Source organism: Oculina patagonica, chromosome 2 (assembly GCF_052425735.1).
Source record: "Oculina patagonica isolate OP01 chromosome 2, crgOcupat, whole genome shotgun sequence".
Taxonomy (NCBI): domain Eukaryota; kingdom Metazoa; phylum Cnidaria; class Anthozoa; order Scleractinia; family Oculinidae; genus Oculina; species Oculina patagonica.
In genome coordinates, this window is record NC_135759.1 from 320,823 (window position 1) to 337,989 (window position 17,167).

The following is a 17,167-nucleotide window of genomic DNA, read 5'->3' on the forward strand; positions in this document are numbered from 1 at the left end:
GTAAATTTTCCATGGATATTGGGCTCTGCTCTGCGGCCCTTCAGGCCGCTGAGAGCTCCGCTATGATACAGTAAGGCAAGAAAATTTACATTTTCTACTTCGACACTGAAACTTTGTTCATACAACATTTCTATCTTGAAGAACCATACATGTATATACTTTTAAAGTTTCATGCTTGTTTTCAGCTAAAGAAAAGATTGTAAACTTACAAGTTACATTGGAAGGCATGAAAGGATCAAAAGCAAAGCACAACAATGGCTCCTGGAAAGTCTTCTTCCACAGCTTTGTTCCAGTGTCAGCATTCCACAGAATCATTGAAGATGGTGCGTGAAGCACTACTAAGAGATCATGACATGCATCTTGAGTCGCAAGCCATTCTAGATCCAGAATTGGCCTGTTTCCATCTGAGAACTCTGCCACTGCAGTCCCTTGGGGGATGTCCCAGACGATAACATTGCCAGCTGTATCACCAGATGCAAGGCGTAAGATATAGGGCGAGTTCAAGTCATGATGGTAGTTATCTCGTGCCCATTTGACCTTAGAAAATATAGCATAAAAGGGATATAAGCACCAGAGGTATACAGAGAATACAGATTATTATATAAACTGCAGTGGTATAGTGAGTGGTAGCAAATCGAGAAAAATGGTATCACACATGTGTGGATAAAAATGGTATCCACACATTTGTGATATAATTTTTGGCCAATCAGATCGCAGAGTTTGCCGTGTTCCAATGCTCAATGAGCCAAATTTTATCGATATGAAGTTGAAACATCTTCGGATCTTCCTCGACAATCTTCGGTAATCTTCGGTAGTCTTCGGAGAACTTCGAAAATTTTCGGAAAAGTTCGGAAAATGTTCGGAATCATTCGTATGACCTTCGGACAACATTTTGAAAATCTTCGGAATTCTTCGGAAAATGGTCGGAAATCTTTGGAAAATCGTTAAAAACATCAGAATTAGTAGATTTATATAATAAGCACAATAATAAATGGTAGCTTGGATAATATCTCCGCGCAACCATGTATTATCCTTTATAAAATTCATGTAATTAAACCAGGCAAAAACCTACCTTTGTACAAGGAGCAGTATGCTGGTTAAGAACTTGAATGATCTAAAAAAAAACAGTCAAAATAAATTATTGTCTAAAGACAACTACTCTAAATTTCAACACTTGATTATGAATGCCACTCTCACAAGGACATGCCAAATATAAAATTGAAAATGATTAACATATAACTTAAAATTTCTAATAGAAGCTTTTACCTGAACTGATTTAGGATCAAAGACAACCACAAAGTTTTGACATCCATAAGCAATGATTGATTGCCGTCCCCTAAAAAAAAAAAAACATCAATTTATTCTAGGTCAGCTTGTTAATTTCTCCTAACTGTTTTTAATCTATATTTAGAGGTACCTTCTGATTGGCTAAAGGCTATGTTTTTAAATTCAAAAATTAAAACGAACATAATATGAATTTAGTACTCTTGGGGTTACAAAAGTGGCAGTTGCATAATGGCTTAATTGCACTGCACTCTCAATAGGGAGATCTGGTTTCAAGCCTTGATGGGATCATCCTTTTCTTGTGTAATAGTATAAATGGGTGCTGGCAAATTAAGGTGATTCCACTGAAATAGAAGGAGTATTAAAAATTTTCTGAAACTTGGTCCAGGTTACAATTATGTTATGAGCATTAAAAAAATGAAATAAAAAATGGGGGTCACCGCGCTAGTTTTTGTGTAAAATGGATGGACATTATAGCAAATATACGACCCGCGAGATATATATTAGGAACCCAAGTAATCCAAATGGGGATCGCTATTATTTCCAGAAAAAACATTTTGCATTAAAGAATTAGTCTAGTTCAACAACATAGACTTTGATCTTATATTAAAAACTATTCTTATTGTACAGGAATTAAGATAAGGAAAGAAATTTAAGATTTTGCTTCGTGCGCACGTTAACGGCACTACCTAAAAACGTGTTTTTTACGGCATTAAAATTAAAATATCTCAATGTAGAATTTAAACTTTTTTTAAAATCGCGATATATTGTAGACAACCGTATGACATTTAAATTAATGCATTAAAAAATGGGGGTCACCGTGCTCATTTAAGAGAAAATGAACATTTATTTCCTTACCGAGCTTAGCCTGAAGGGAATCTCGTTGTGTTCTGTGTGCGCGCGCGCTACATGACGCGAAAACTTATGCGCAGAAAGGATGCGCAATGCAATACCGTGGAATCACCTTAAAAAAAGTGACAAAAATGCTGGGGGTAAAATCCTGCCGTAACCCAAGTCAGGGAAGGTACTGATGCAGCTATCTGGCTTTAACCTAACCCCAACCTTCTTGGGGTTCCTGGTATTTGCTAAGAAGACTGGTCTATTTTAATTTTAAACTGCAGAGAGAACTTTAGGTGGGCATGTTTACCCCTCTTCAATTGAGCATAAAGAGGACTAAGAGCCATTCCATTTTATATCCACACCTTCTCCCCCCCCCCCCCCCATATAGATAGATTTTTGGAGGGGGAAAGGGGGGGGGGGGCAGGGGGGGGGGGTAGGCTGTCTGAAGGGATTAAGAAAAGTTGGCTTTTTCTGAAGGGGTTTGGAAAAATCGGGTTATTTCTGAAGGGGGGTATCATGCTGGCACTTTGATCTTTTTTTCTTAGTGGGTAAATTTTGACTTACCTCATCAATGGAGGGGGAAGGGGGGGGGGGGTGGATATAAAATGGAATGGCCCTGAGCAGTGAGACGATGAAAATGATCATGATAGTTTAAAATGATAATGAAGAAATGTGTGAGAGAGTTTAATAATTTATTATTGAGGCACTAAATTCTTCATTAGCGTACCTTAACTTTTTCAATAGTGTACCATTCAGCATATTTTATATACATTGTACAAGGAAAGCAGAAATGTACAAGTGAAACACAAATACTCACCAATCACAAGCTCCTCGATTTTGAGCGTGGAGCGCACCGGGCAAAACTCGCGGTGATAGCTTCATGACAGCTCAGAATGGCGTGTAATGAATAACATTTGAATCCAACCTCACAGATTTATAAGATTTTGTAAAAAAACAGCAACTTGTAGGCATAAAAACCTACAAACCCAGATTGCCTTTCGTTTCCGCCATCTTGGATTTCCTCTTTCGTATCATATTTACTTTTGCGACCGCTGACCTTGTGCGAAAGCCATTATTTCTAGGGAGGGGTAAGGAAAGAAAGTTTACGATGTCATATTTTTTGCTGTTGATCAAAATAACATTTGAATCTGGTAGAAAAAGTTATTTATTAAATAAAAGAAAACAAATTATGGTGCCTCTGGAAAAAGCACCTCCAAAGTGGTGATTTTATAGCAGATGTTTTGCTGTTAGTTCGGTTGCTTCTCTACCCTACCCCCGTTGAAACGGTGCAGTAGTCGGCGCGATGGCGCGAATTCTGAAGCGACGGACTGTACTCCTTTGGAAAAGAAGTCATTTTTTTGAGGAAATGGCAGTCTTCAATTGCGCTTACCTTTTGTTTCAAGATAACGCCAGATTGCCGTCTTTCTTAGAGAAGTGAAAAGTTTTGTGTCGCCACTGGATTATGTGCAAATAGGTACTTTACAAAATGCCAGCAAGCACCATGTTGGTAAGCCACTTCTATAAAATAAACTTACGATGGTAACTGATTAAGCTTTTATAAATTTCGATTTTTCTGCTTTAAGCCTGTAGTTTTCTTTAGGCACAGGAAATGTTGCTTATCGATGTCTACCTTATCACCTTTCCTTTCGATTCTCATTAATTTTAAAAAACTGATTTGAGGAGCATTGTTCCACTGGATGTCACGATAAAAGACTTGATTATGAATGACTTTTCCTCCTCAGGGAATACCTTGTATTGCCTGTGGGCTTTGAAAAACACTTAGCTTTGCTCTTACATGTAATAAACCGTTTAGTACTTGTAATTAGAGTGTTAGAAATAAAGCGGACCAAGGTAATGGCTTCTAAGCAGACATTGTTTTCTTTGTGAACTGGTCAAGCCCCTTCAACAAAAATTAGCATTCATTTACAGGACCATTAGCGTCTCGGCGCCATAATTCCTTTCTGATCTCTCTTAGCTTAATTGTCATGACTATGATGTTATGCTTCTTAAGATGTAGTTTAACTGTCTTGCACTTAACAGTACTCAGTTTTTGCACAGAGTAAATTGAATTAATCCAGATCTTTAAATGATTTTTCAGTCCTTTTACAAACTCAATTGATGTGGGAACTAAGTAATGTCAGGTAAGGTTCAAATCTGACTTAGAAGTGGCTGTCATTTTATATATTCCCATAAAATCTGTATTGCTTTTCACAGACTTGAGAGATGTCTACCCAACGTTCGGTAATCGAACCCAATGGAACACCAATCGTTCGATTGGGTTTGGTAATCGAACATAATCAAACTCACCATAAAATTTGGTCAATCAAACAAAATCAAATGTTCGATTACTGAACAGTTGACAATTGATCAAAATGGAACGTTTGATTACCGAACAGACGACAATCGTACTTAGTTGAACGTTCAACAAACGAACTCATGTACCGGTACTCATGTTTGTTTATAGTGGATATTAATACCATTAATACCATTAATATATACTAGTTATGCAACGTTTCGAGTGGTATACTATGAAATATCCCACGAGTCACTTGTATTTTCTCGGTATACACACGAGCCTTTAGGCGAGTGTGTATACCAAGAAAATACAAGTGACAAGTGGGATATTCCATAGTATACCACGAGAAATGTTTGTAACTTTTTATACCATGCCATAGAAAATACGCCTTCTAAATTTCGTCGAGAATACAATCGTAGCGCACGATGGGAAGGTTGGGTTGAATACCGTCGAATATACAACGGCTTTCCTGTATTCTGATTGGCTGTATTTTCTATGGCATGGTATAAAAATCTAGACAGTAAGAGACAGCTCAGTAGTTTCACTGGTCGGATCATGCAGTTCTACTGAGCAATAGTTTTTTATAGATGGCATGAAAATCACAAGACATCAGACTAGCCAATAAAATAAATCCACGAGCATGATTACACAATGTTATGTCGACATACTTGTACTTTACAAAGCTCTTGTGACTACAGTGTGACTAGTGAATTGTACATTTCTAGCTATCGTTGCAGCAGTGCCGTAGAGCTCGGCCTTTAGCAGTTACCAGTTTTGCTTTTACTTCGCTATTTTCCCACCCACCCACTTTCAGGGCAGTCATGATTTTGTGTATGTAACTTTGTAGTGATTTCAATCTGTATGGGCCTTTAGTTATCTTATTTAACAGTGATTGTAATATAGTTAAGTGAAGTTATGTATAATTATAATAAACTGCCTGATCCCAAAAGTGGCTCAAGAGTCTGTTTCTGTGTTTAGTTGTGGACATTATTAGTCCAGCGTGATTTACTTATCAAGAAACAGATTCCAAACAAAATAGAGTCGGATTAAATTCGATTGTGTTCGATTGAGTTTGGTTGGTTCGAAAATCGAACTCACAGCAAACTAGATGTTCGATTTTGTTCGATTACCGAACCCAATCAAACAATTGGTGTTCGATTGGGTTTGATTGATTTTTAGTTCGATTTTGTTCGATTCAGGATATGCCGGGTGTGTAGCAGTACTATACTGCACTGGAATACTTGAGTTTTCCATATTTTCCAAGTGATTTGGACTTAGTGGTAAAATTGGCCATGAATGTACTTGTCAAAAACTGCCAGTTACTGTACTAGAGTGTCTACATAAAGAACCGAAATGGTGCCGGAGAAATGTTGGCGACCTGGCGAAATGCTCACTTTTAACATTACTGCAGTTTTCAGACTTCCCTGTAAGGGGTGCTGAATGATCCTTCACAAAATGTGCGTCTGGCCAAATTTTTTTCTCAGGGACGTATTTGTGGAGTCTCCGTTTAGTTTGCAAGGCCTCAGGCTCGCAGAAAAGATATCAGTCTTGCCGTCTTACAAAGTCTTGAATAATATTTATCATTTGACACCCTTCAAGCAGCTTTCTTTGTTTTTGTAGCTCCTGAAAAGCCAGCCCCTCCAGTTGTTGGGAAGGTCACATCAAACAGTATAGAGTTGTACTGGAATCAGGAATCCACTGAAGATACCTCAGGGGGGAGGCTTCGTTACTGTGTTCAGGAGGAAGAAGAAGAGGCCAGGAAAGGATTTGGAAATGTCTACAAGTAAGAATTAGTTATTTCAGCAAGGGGGGTGACATGGTCGCCTAATAGACTGTCCACAGCCTCTCTATTTTTCAATGCAAAAAGCAGACCCCATCGCTTCTCCCATTTTGCACTGGCGTTCAGTTCTTTCCCTGCGCTCATTGATCGAAGAAATTCAAAATTGTAGAGGGCTGTGAGCAGTCTAGTGGCCTAATGGCTAGCATGTTGGATTCAACAACAACAACAACAAAACTTTATTTAGCACAGTCATATTATTTATTATGTCTTTCACCTCCTGCAATTGAAGCCTAGCTATTCGAGGCGGGAGGTTTAGAAGAAAATAAGGAAGAAAATAAATAAATAAATAAATTTAAAAAAATTTTTATGCTGGATCAAACGGCCTGGGTTCCAGCTCTTGCTGGGGTAATTGTGGTGTGTTCTTGGACAAGATGCTTTACTCTCATAGTGACTTTTTCCAACCAGGTGTATAAATGGTTACTGGCAAATCAATCCTGGGAGAATAACCCTTTAGTGGACCAGCATCGCATTCAGGGGGATGTAGAAATACTCCTGGGTCGGGTTGTTCCAAGCATGATTAAGCTAATCCAGGATTAGCACGAATTTTGATTTCAGCTTTTCAACTTTTCAGTGAGATTTTTTTGTTTATATTATCCGCCATTTAGTTTTGCCGTCTAATTATCCCAAAATCCACCAAACGTAAGCATCAAAAACACTTTTATATAAGAGAAAAGGAACCCTCGATTAACTTTTAATCCTGGGTTAGTGTTAATCGGCTTTCGAACAACCCGGCCCTGGTCTCTTAGTGCTACAGAAACCATGATAAGCTCTAGCGGTATGTGCCACTGGGCTTGACACTGTCTTCACCTTTATGTTAGCAAGGTGACAGGAGATGGGATAATTATACTTTAACTCTATTACTAACAGTTATTTAATCATATTTTTTTGTTATATCTCCTTGAAGTGGATTTGCCAAAAGCAATGTGTTCAGAGGCCTGGAACAATACAAGACTTACCGATATCGTCTTCGCGTCAGTAACAATCATGGACACAGTCCTTGGAGTCAAGTTATAACTGTAACCACAACAAGTGAGTATGATGATTTATTGCTTGTAAAGTTTATAAGAAGCCCCATGTGCCACCAGGCACTCTTGGTCCTGAAGAAGAAAGTTTATAAGAAGCCCCATGTGCCACCAGGCACTCTGGGTCCTGAAGAAGAAAGTTTATAAGAAGCCCCATGTGCCACCAGGCACTCTGGGTCCTGAAGAAGAAAGTTTATAAGAAGCCCCATGTGCCACCAGGCACTCTTGGTCCTGAAGAAGAAAGTTTATAAGAAGCCCCATGTGCCACCAGGCACTCTGGGTCCTGAAGAAGAAAGTTTATAAGAAGCCCCATGTGCCACCAGGCACTCTGGGTCCTGAAGAAGAAAGTTTATAAGAAGCCCCATGTGCCACCAGGTACTCTGGGTCCTGAAGAAGAAAGTTTATAAGAAGCCCCATGTGCCACCAGGTACTCTGGGTCCTGAAGAAGAAAGTTTATAAGAAGCCCCATGTGCCACCAGGCACTCTGGGTCCTGAAGAAGAAAGTTTATAAGAAGCCCCATGTGCCACCAGGCACTCTTGGTCCTGAAGAAGAAAGTTTATAAGAAGCCCCATGTGCCACCAGGTACTCTGGGTCCTGAAGAAGAAAGTTTATAAGAAGCCCCATGTGCCACCAGGCACTCTGGGTCCTGAAGAAGAAAGTTTATAAGAAGCCCCATGTGCCACCAGGCACTCTTGGTCCTGAAGAAGAAAGTTTATAAGAAGCCCCATGTGCCACCAGGTACTCTGGGTCCTGAAGAAGAAAGTTTATAAGAAGCCCCATGTGCCACCAGGCACTCTGGGTCCTGAAGAAGAAAGTTTATAAGAAGCCCCATGTGCCACCAGGCACTCTTGGTCCTGAAGAAGAAAGTTTATAAGAAGCCCCATGTGCCACCAGGTACTCTGGGTCCTGAAGAAGAAAGTTTATAAGAAGCCCCATGTGCCACCAGGCACTCTGGGTCCTGAAGAAGAAAGTTTATAAGAAGCCCCATGTGCCACCAGGCACTCTGGGTCCTGAAGAAGAAAGTTTATAAGAAGCCCCATGTGCCACCAGGCACTCTTGGTCCTGAAGAAGAAAGTTTATAAGAAGCCCCATGTGCCACCAGGCACTCTGGGTCCTGAAGAAGAAAGTTTATAAGAAGCCCCATGTGCCACCAGGCACTCTGGGTCCTGAAGAAGAAAGTTTATAAGAAGCCCCATGTGCCACCAGGCACTCTGGGTCCTGAAGAAGAAAGTTTATAAGAAGCCCCATGTGCCACCAGGCACTCTGGGTCCTGAAGAAGAAAGTTTATAAGAAGCCCCATGTGTCACCAGGCACTCTGGGTCCTGAAGAAGAAAGTTTATAAGAAGCCCCATGTGCCACCAGGTACTCTGGGTCCTGAAGAAGAAAGTTTATAAGAAGCCCCATGTGCCACCAGGCACTCTGGGTCCTGAAGAAGAAAGTTTATAAGAAGCCCCATGTGCCACCAGGCACTCTGGGTCCTGAAGAAGAAAGTTTATAAGAAGCCCCATGTGCCACCAGGCACTCTTGGTCCTGAAGAAGAAAGTTTATAAGAAGCCCCATGTGCCACCAGGCACTCTGGGTCCTGAAGAAGAAAGTTTATAAGAAGCCCCATGTGCCACCAGGCACTCTGGGTCCTGAAGAAGAAAGTTTATAAGAAGCCCCATGTGCCACCAGGCACTCTGGGTCCTGAAGAAGAAAGTTTATAAGAAGCCCCATGTGCCACCAGGCACTCTGGGTCCTGAAGAAGAAAGTTTATAAGAAGCCCCATGTGTCACCAGGCACTCTGGGTCCTGAAGAAGAAAGTTTATAAGAAGCCCCATGTGCCACCAGGTACTCTGGGTCCTGAAGAAGAAAGTTTATAAGAAGCCCCATGTGCCACCAGGCACTCTGGGTCCTGAAGAAGAAAGTTTATAAGAAGCCCCATGTGCCACCAGGCACTCTTGGTCCTGAAGAAGAAAGTTTATAAGAAGCCCCATGTGCCACCAGGCACTCTTGGTCCTGAAGAAGAAAGTTTATAAGAAGCCCCATGTGCCACCAGGCACTCTGGGTCCTGAAGAAGAAAGTTTATAAGAAGCCCCATGTGCCACCAGGCACTCTTGGTCCTGAAGAAGAAAGTTTATAAGAAGCCCCATGTGCCACCAGGCACTCTGGGTCCTGAAGAAGAAAGTTTATAAGAAGCCCCATGTGCCACCAGGCACTCTTGGTCCTGAAGAAGAAAGTTTATAAGAAGTATCCACAAGTCTCAGTGAAGTTGTAGATTATGGAACTGATTAATAATGAGAGTCATGCTTCATGTTTGAGATTTTGTGTAAGTTACACACTGTGGGCCTGACCAGGGACCTAATTTCTTGTGTTCTGGGTACTACTGAGAATGTTAATATTTTCACCTACGGTAGTTTGATTTGCTTTCAGCGTTGTTCAACAAATAATAATTAATTATAAGTAACATTAATAGTTAAATTATGCATTGCCTTGGACAGAAATCCCATTATGTGGTAATGATCTTCACCGTGCTGTACTCAATTGGGAGGTAGAAAAGGTGAAAACAATTCTTGAAGAAAGGTTGGTGGAAAACTCATGCCTATAGTGGTTTTGTAAGAATGTATGTGTCACGTTTAGCAGTAATCTAATAACAAATTAATGATTGCCTATACCGTATTTACTTGAATAAGCGCCGCACCCGAATAACTGCCGCCCTTGAATAAGCGCCGCATTTGGGACAAAAAAATTAATAAGCGCCACCCCCAAATAAGTGCCGCAGTCCTGATGCAGTGCTTATTTGATGAATTTCATTGAACTAAAAATGGCACTACAAAGCAACTCTAAAACAAACTTGAACATTTCTTTTCATCAATAGCGATATTTTGCAGTTCAAAGTGATTGTTTTACTGCTTGCTTATTAGTTTTTCTATTTAACGTTCTTACAATACATAGTTCTGTAAATGTTGTGAACGCTGCAAACTTTGCCAGGGCAGCTAGAAACACTGACAATCAAAAGACGCTCTTTACAATTACTGTTAAAGAAAAGATTTTTTGTGGTGTTCAAACTTTAAATAAGCGCCACACTTGTGGCATGAGAATTTAATAAGCGCCGCGGCGCTTATTTGAGTAAATAGAGTATTTTAATTTAATTTTTTGTCTTGTAATAATTTTTAGCATTGAAAACTTAGTTGATTCTCCAGATGCATTTGGAATGTCTCCTCTGATGATTGCATCACAAAAAGGCTACACAAGGTGGGTATGTCAAGTAAAGGATGGTAGAACAATATTGAAGAATGGTACATGAATTGCCAGAAAACAATGTTCAAAATATCTTTGTTTTAATTGAATAATAATAATAATTGATAATAGCCTAGCCGGGTGGCATGAGCATATGAGTTGGATCTCTCCATAACTATTTCGTAGATCAATGTCAAGTTGACCTGGTATATTTGCTTGAAATATTTGGTTAGTTAATTCAGGGCTAAAAAAATTTGGGCCGTCACAAAGTTCGTGGCAGCGAGGCATGTGATCTATTACGGTTAGCCTAAATAGCACTTCGGTATGTCGGTTAGCCTGCAGTTAGCCAAGGTAGCTTGTGGTTAGCCTTTTTATTTGGAGTAGGGATTTCTGCCTCGCATACCTTGCTGCCTTGCCTTGTACAACTCGCACGCCTTGCTGCCTTGCACATTTGAATCCCAGCTTGCCTTTGGCAAGTGAACAAAAAAGTTATGGTACTTGCCTGATTACTACTTGTCTCCAATGACTTTTTTCAAGCCCTGGTCTTATTAATTTCTTCAGCATTGTATCACTTCTGATTGCACACAAAGCTGACGTCAACTACTCCAATACTAGTGGAAAGAACAGGTGATTTACCAAAAGTAGCTAGTAATGGTAGTATATGCATCCATAATTTTAGCCCTTCTGTTACCAAGCTTAATATCTTGATATTATTTATATGTATTATTGTGATAGCCACACTTTTATTTAGATGTTACATGACTTGGAGTCAAGAGAATTTGGTGGTAATTTAAAGTTATGCAGAAATTGTGTAGTACATGTTTGCAAATGGTACAAATGTGCTTTGCAAAGATGGTAGAGAACATTGAGACATTAATATCGTCATGCAAAACACCTGGTATTAGCCATCAAATGAGAGTGTGCATTACAACGTGCCATTGAGGGATGCTAATTTACAATTTGTTCTTAATTAGTATGATGCTGGCCTGCTTTGCTGGTCATTTAAAAGTAGCTCTTCAGCTGTTTGAACAAGGAGCGTCAGTAGATACCAGGGACAATGGTGGATCTTACTGTATTCACTGGGCAGTGGATGGCGGCAAAACAGGCTGTATACAATGGCTACTGGACAATGGAGTTCATGTATGATGATCATTATTTTAGTAGCTAAAATAAGAGTCTATCACATCACATCTTAGGAAGCTACGTGTACATTGTGTATTTTAAGCAGCACTTCATGAGAATTTTTTAAAGATCAAGATAATAGGTAGCTTTTTGTGACCAGAGTTTCAGCACTGGCAATATCTGAATAAAACAACTGGTTTATAGAATGGAACAAATTAAATTTTAATGTTTTTAATAGTAGAATTATGGGATCAATTTAGGTTTCTGGGAAACTGCTCACCTACCCCTCCCCAAACCTAACATTTTGCCCAAAGCGATAAGTAAGGGTTAATGTTAGGTTTGGGGAGGGGTAGGTGAGCAGTTTCCCAGAAACCTAAATTGATCCGAATTATGTTCGCTACAGGCATAGAGAAATTTTATTCTAGTACTATCTTGTAGGGTTAAAGTTGAGTCTTAAATTCCTTATTTATGTCCCCAGCCAGTGCTTTAAACTGGGCCACTCAATCTGAAGCTTACCATGAGGCCACATACTGTGCCATCCACTTATGTTTGTCTTTACTTCTATTACAAGGTTGATGTTGAAGATGATTCTGGCTGCTCACCATTAATAAGACTTGGTATGATGTTTAGTTAACACTACAACAAAACATTAGTATACCAAGTTTTTAGATTGTTTAGATCCAGTATGCTTATACAAAATCTATCTCTCTGCACTCATTGCGGACCTATGATGCTAGATAATACAGCACTCTGTACGCATTACAGGCCTCTGATAGTAGTAATAAAGCTTTCTACTTTGTCACGATTCACCAGGGTATCACTTCAGTTCTTTTGTTTTAGTTGCCTTTTTTCATTATTCTCTGTCTTTTTTCTTCAGCCTCTATGAATGGCAGTGTGGATGTGGCCAGAATTCTGGTTGAAAATGGAGCAGATGTAAACAAAAAGGACAAAATCAGAAAGTCTTCTCTAATGGTAAGGTTTATAAACTTGTAAACACTCTTGTCAATTATTTCACTGCATATTATAAAATTAATAATAATGCATATGTTGCAGTTAATTTTTGATCTCAGTTAATTTTTTATTTTAACTAATAGTTAGTTTTTTTTTCTAACTAGTTTTTTTTTTTTTTTATTCTAGGTAGATATCGCAATCCCCTCTCTTGATATCTCTTCCCCCCTCCCCATCCTTACTATCCTCCCCTACTATCTGCTATTATCCCCTTCCCCTAAGTACTATCATTTTTTTTCTGTTTTACTAACCTGCATTGGATTTGAACTCTCAACCTCTGGATTTGCTGTCCAACCCCTTATCCACTTTGCCACGTAGGAAACGTTGGGTGAACCACTATTTTTTTTAAAATATATGATACCCTAACCCTAACCCCATTATTTAACTAGTTAAAAAATCAACTAGTTAGAAAAAACTAACTAGTTAAAATAAAAAATTAACTGAGATCAAAAATTAACTAATATTATAAAATTGATAATAATGCATTCCTAGATGATGCATCGATAACACACATTGCAAACATGCATCGTGTGTTATGCATCATTAATAACTAGTGAAGAATGCATATTGACTTACAGCATTTTTTCTTTTGGAAACATTTTAGGCAGCTGCTCTTAATGGTAATCTCCCCTTGGTTAAGCTTCTTGTGGAAAATGGAGCAAATTTACATGCTGAAAATGAGGTTTGTGCTTTATTCTTTCAGATGATTGATATTTTTTTCCTTCCTTAGCATCATGTAAGCAACATTCCTACTTATAGATTTAATCTTTTTGGAGCCTGGGGGTTATTCTCCTATTTTCCACACTTGGCTTGGTTTTCCAGATTATTTTTAATAAATTTTATTTTGAATGTTTTCAGTATGGGAAGACAGCTGTTGATTTTGCTGAAACCTTTCGAAGAAAGGTATGCTGGTGAACACAACATGTTGAATAAGTGGACATGTTAAGATGGAATCCGCTGAAAGTTTGAGCAATGAGTGCAAAAATTAAGTACCAAAAATCTACTTATAGTTCGGTAACATTTTATAAACTATTTGAAACATCTCACTGAAAATCATTTGTCTTAGTGACCCCGTGATAAAACTTTAAAGCGTTCTCGAGAAAATTTAAGTCAAACCGTGTAAAAAGGTTTAAAACACCCGCCAATTTGTTTTAAACTGGCGCGAATCATCCGTTTTAACTGAAGTGTAGCTTACTCAGTACCGTAATGATTCGATTTAGCGCCCAGGGAGCTTATTTGCTTTTGGCACCTCACAGGGTGCTTATTGGGGACAGGGTGATTATTTAATTTTTTGAGAACCAACCAAATGTTCAAAACAAAACTTTAATAAATATTAAAATAACTAACAATAATTGAAACTGTGAGAGTTACAAATTGTTGAAATTTCAGTTACTTTTAAAAGAATTGTTTATTTTAGCAGTAAAAATGTGCATGTACGGTACGGTGAATGTTCTTGAGTTTATCTATTCGATGTCGATTACTTCAGTAGGGGTAGTTATCCACGATAGGGGCGCTTTTTAGAATAGGGGCCCTTATAAGATAGTGGCCCTTATAAGAATGGGGGCGCTTATTGAAATAGGGGCGCTTATTGACAAAAACACATTCAAATGGGGGTGCTTATTCGGAAGGGGGCGCTTATTGGAAGGAGGGCGCTAAATTGAATAATTACGGCAATTTAAAATCCAGTTTTCTCTGGCAGGGTCAGCTTGAGAGCTAAAGTTTTGGTAGGTTTTTGTTAGCTTTGCTCAAACTGTTACCATGCTATTCGATCTCTTTGGTAACTTTATTTTTGCCTATATTACTCGAATGTTGGGCGGAAATGATCTTAATGCTGCACAGAAGGCTGGATTGTTAGCCTTTAAACTCCACCCCATCAAGCCATTTTTTTGTCTGCTATGTTTCAAAAACGTTTGATTTTTAATTTTTTTTTATCATTTTACGACTGTAAAATTGTTAACCCTATCCAGACCGGGGGGGGGGGGGGCTTTTGAGGCCCGCGCTGATTTTGAACTTTTATAACTTTTTTAAGATTTAACCAAATGCTGCCAAACTTGCTGAGTTTTCCTAAAATTTATCTGGCAACAAATTGGTAGGGTTGGATGATGTGTCAGGAACTTGACATCACCATGGCAACGGCATTTTGACAGGCATGTTTTCCAAAATTTGTCATTTTGCGTGTTTCTGTTAATAAAAATCATCTTAAATGGGATAAATTTTACATTTTTACGGGTTTAAAGCACATTTTTATTCATTTTGAGTACTTTGCAGTGATTTTGGGTGCTTTTCTGGCATTTTGCAAAAATTTTGAAACCCAAGATGGCGGATCCAAGATAGCGGCTGTTTTGACATCATGATGTAATTGTCACGTGATGTGACGTCACCATCCCACGTGACGTATACCAAAAGAAAGAGTTTCGGACGTACAATACATCCTATAAGTTTCATGGTGATTGCTTAAATATTCCCCGGTCTGAGAAGGTCCAAAAAAGCCCGGCCTGAATAGGGTTAAAGCACAATGTAAGTAACTTATCTATCTGTCTCATGCAGTCAACGTCTGTTTGTCATTGAATCTGGGTTGAAGTGGTTACACTGCACTACAAACATGATAAGATGTGCCTGCTTTCTCTTGTTCTCACAGTAAGAAATTCCAGCGAAAAATTACCATAAAGCTCCATTAAGCCCACTGGGGGGGGGGTATTTCTTTTTAAAACCTTTTTGACAGGGGTGGTGTTGAATAGAAAAGGAGGCTTATTAGAGAAAGGGACCTTGTTTCAGATCATACTTCTTATTTGCAGTTTGGAAATAAATTGGGCTTTTTAGTGTTTGAGTACTGTTTGGTAGTGCAGTTTCAGCATAAAGATAATTGTTTTCGTCTTCATATCATTTGTCATGATTTACCGTTTAAGGAATGGCGGGGGAGCTTATTAAAGAAAATAATTCCAGATTGAAGGGGGGGGGGTGGTATTAGAGAGGGGGGTTTAGTTTCTACGTCATATTTTCAGTTGTGTACAGAAATGTTCTCACGCCCTTTTTTCGATACAGGAAGTCGTTGCTTACCTTAAATCACTGATGCAAGGAAGTTCTACAGATTTGGAAGTTGAAAAAGAAGTGAACCAGTCAGAGGATACAGAAATGACTGACAGCTGACATCACGAATAAACTCTCTGAAAAGGAGCAATTAATGTTGCCTTTATGTTCAGACTGGTGACACTGAATTTCGAGAGTATAAAACTTTTTGCAGTTTAGCGTTACAGGATTCAAGAAAGTCGTATAAGCCAGCCAATCAGAGCGTCGACTTAGTTTAAGCAGCCAACCACGGCACAAGCGCGATTTGGCGCACGTTTCTTTTCCCGCGCTTTTCAGCGATTGCGCACAAGTGACTTTTCCCGCTCTTTTCACCAGTTGCGCGTTTTACTTCGGTTTCTGATTATTGGCAATGTTTGCGGTCTTATGTTCGGCTCTGTGCATGGAAATCTTGGTTTAAGGGAGTTTATTATGTCACGATGTGTTATTTAAGCTATTTTTTTGATGTGCATAATTATTTTGAATTTTGAGGAAACGTCAGAGTAATAATATATTAAGGTTGAAAAACACCAAACAGCAACAAGGAAAGTAAAGATTGGAGGAAGATAACAACGAAAACTTGAAAAATTGGGATGTGTCATCCGTTACGTAGTTCAAGGTTGAACATGGTTCAAGTGGTAAAAGTCCCCGCCTCTTTCGCAAATTAGTTCTCGTTTGGCTACGACTAAAAAAGAAAAAGAAAAGGAGAGGACAAATTGGAATTTCCTGATTTTAATGGCTTAATTATTGAAATTACTTTTATTGTTTTAAAATTAAGTTCGTTTTAAGATAATTACCTTTGGCCTGCGTTTTGTTCGCCTTGTAAACTTTTGAATGTGATTCACGCACTTCACTAAACCGCTTGGCTTTTTAAATGTTGTTATCAGCAATTTTTTACGTGTAATATGTTTTACGATGAGTTGTAAACATTTTTGTACTCGAATGTATCGGCTAAGGAATAAAATAAAAAACGCCAGAGAATGAAGCAAGCTTTGGGAGTCAGCTATGTTTTGTTTTGTTCTCACTGGCTGCCCGCTTCACCTATTGCTCGGCATCCGTTTGCTAGACTTGGCAAATGTTTCAGTTAACAATTTCAGTTTCAAGTAACCCATTCAAGAGGTCCATTGCTTCAACAAAACTCCTTTCATCTCTGTTTTAGAACTCCACTCAAAACTTTATTCATTGTTACCGTAGTACGCGGCCGTGGAGCTGGCGAAGTTTGCACTATTCAACTTGCCCTCTTCCACTTTGGAACGTTGCCCAGACTGCTGGTCTTAGAACTTACATCACTGAAATGGTTTACTTTTCCAAGAAATATGGGAATACCTTTCAGTTTGTTGTACGTGACTTGAAATTATTTCATTTTTATCGAAAAAAACTTCTTGGAATCGCGAAATTTATATTTGATTGCAGTCTAGTCGTATGTTTAAACGACTGTTTTTATTTTTGTCAATATGAGATTTGTACCTTAT

The 17,167-nt window shown here is 38.9% G+C and overlaps 2 protein-coding genes across 2 annotated transcripts in view; one reads left to right on the plus strand and one right to left on the minus strand.

The window, feature by feature from the left end:
- LOC144642452 (WD repeat-containing protein 11-like) overlaps window positions 1-3,112 on the minus strand; it is a 16,907-nt gene extending 13,795 nt beyond the window's left edge. Inside the window, exons 1-4 of the mRNA XM_078501408.1 lie at window positions 2,942-3,112; window positions 1,267-1,336; window positions 1,073-1,114; window positions 210-537 (exon numbers count right to left, since the gene is read on the minus strand). Coding sequence (XP_078357534.1) covers window positions 210-537; window positions 1,073-1,114; window positions 1,267-1,336; window positions 2,942-3,006 — 505 coding nt within the window. The 5' untranslated portion in view covers window positions 3,007-3,112. The remainder of the gene's footprint in view (window positions 1-209; window positions 538-1,072; window positions 1,115-1,266; window positions 1,337-2,941) is intronic.
- A 304-nt stretch (window positions 3,113-3,416) lies between these two features.
- Window positions 3,417-16,685, plus strand: LOC144642453 (fibronectin type 3 and ankyrin repeat domains 1 protein-like). Its single transcript, XM_078501409.1, has 13 exons — window positions 3,417-3,631; window positions 4,223-4,265; window positions 6,041-6,203; window positions 7,165-7,289; window positions 9,764-9,845; window positions 10,440-10,517; window positions 11,064-11,129; window positions 11,477-11,642; window positions 12,196-12,241; window positions 12,502-12,596; window positions 13,237-13,314; window positions 13,491-13,535; window positions 15,675-16,685. Exons 2-13 carry the CDS (start codon window positions 4,259-4,261, stop codon window positions 15,777-15,779), a joined length of 1,056 nt encoding a protein of 351 aa, XP_078357535.1. The 5' UTR covers window positions 3,417-3,631; window positions 4,223-4,258; the 3' UTR covers window positions 15,780-16,685.
- Window positions 16,686-17,167: the final 482 nt, after the last annotated feature.

Coding starts and splice junctions, on each gene's coding strand:
- LOC144642453 (XM_078501409.1), top strand. Junction 11,643..12,195: donor TACTGGACAATGGAGTTCAT/GTATGATGATCA, acceptor TTCTATTACAAG/GTTGATGTTGAAGATGATTC. Junction 13,536..15,674: donor CTGAAACCTTTCGAAGAAAG/GTATGCTGGTGA, acceptor TTTTCGATACAG/GAAGTCGTTGCTTACCTTAA.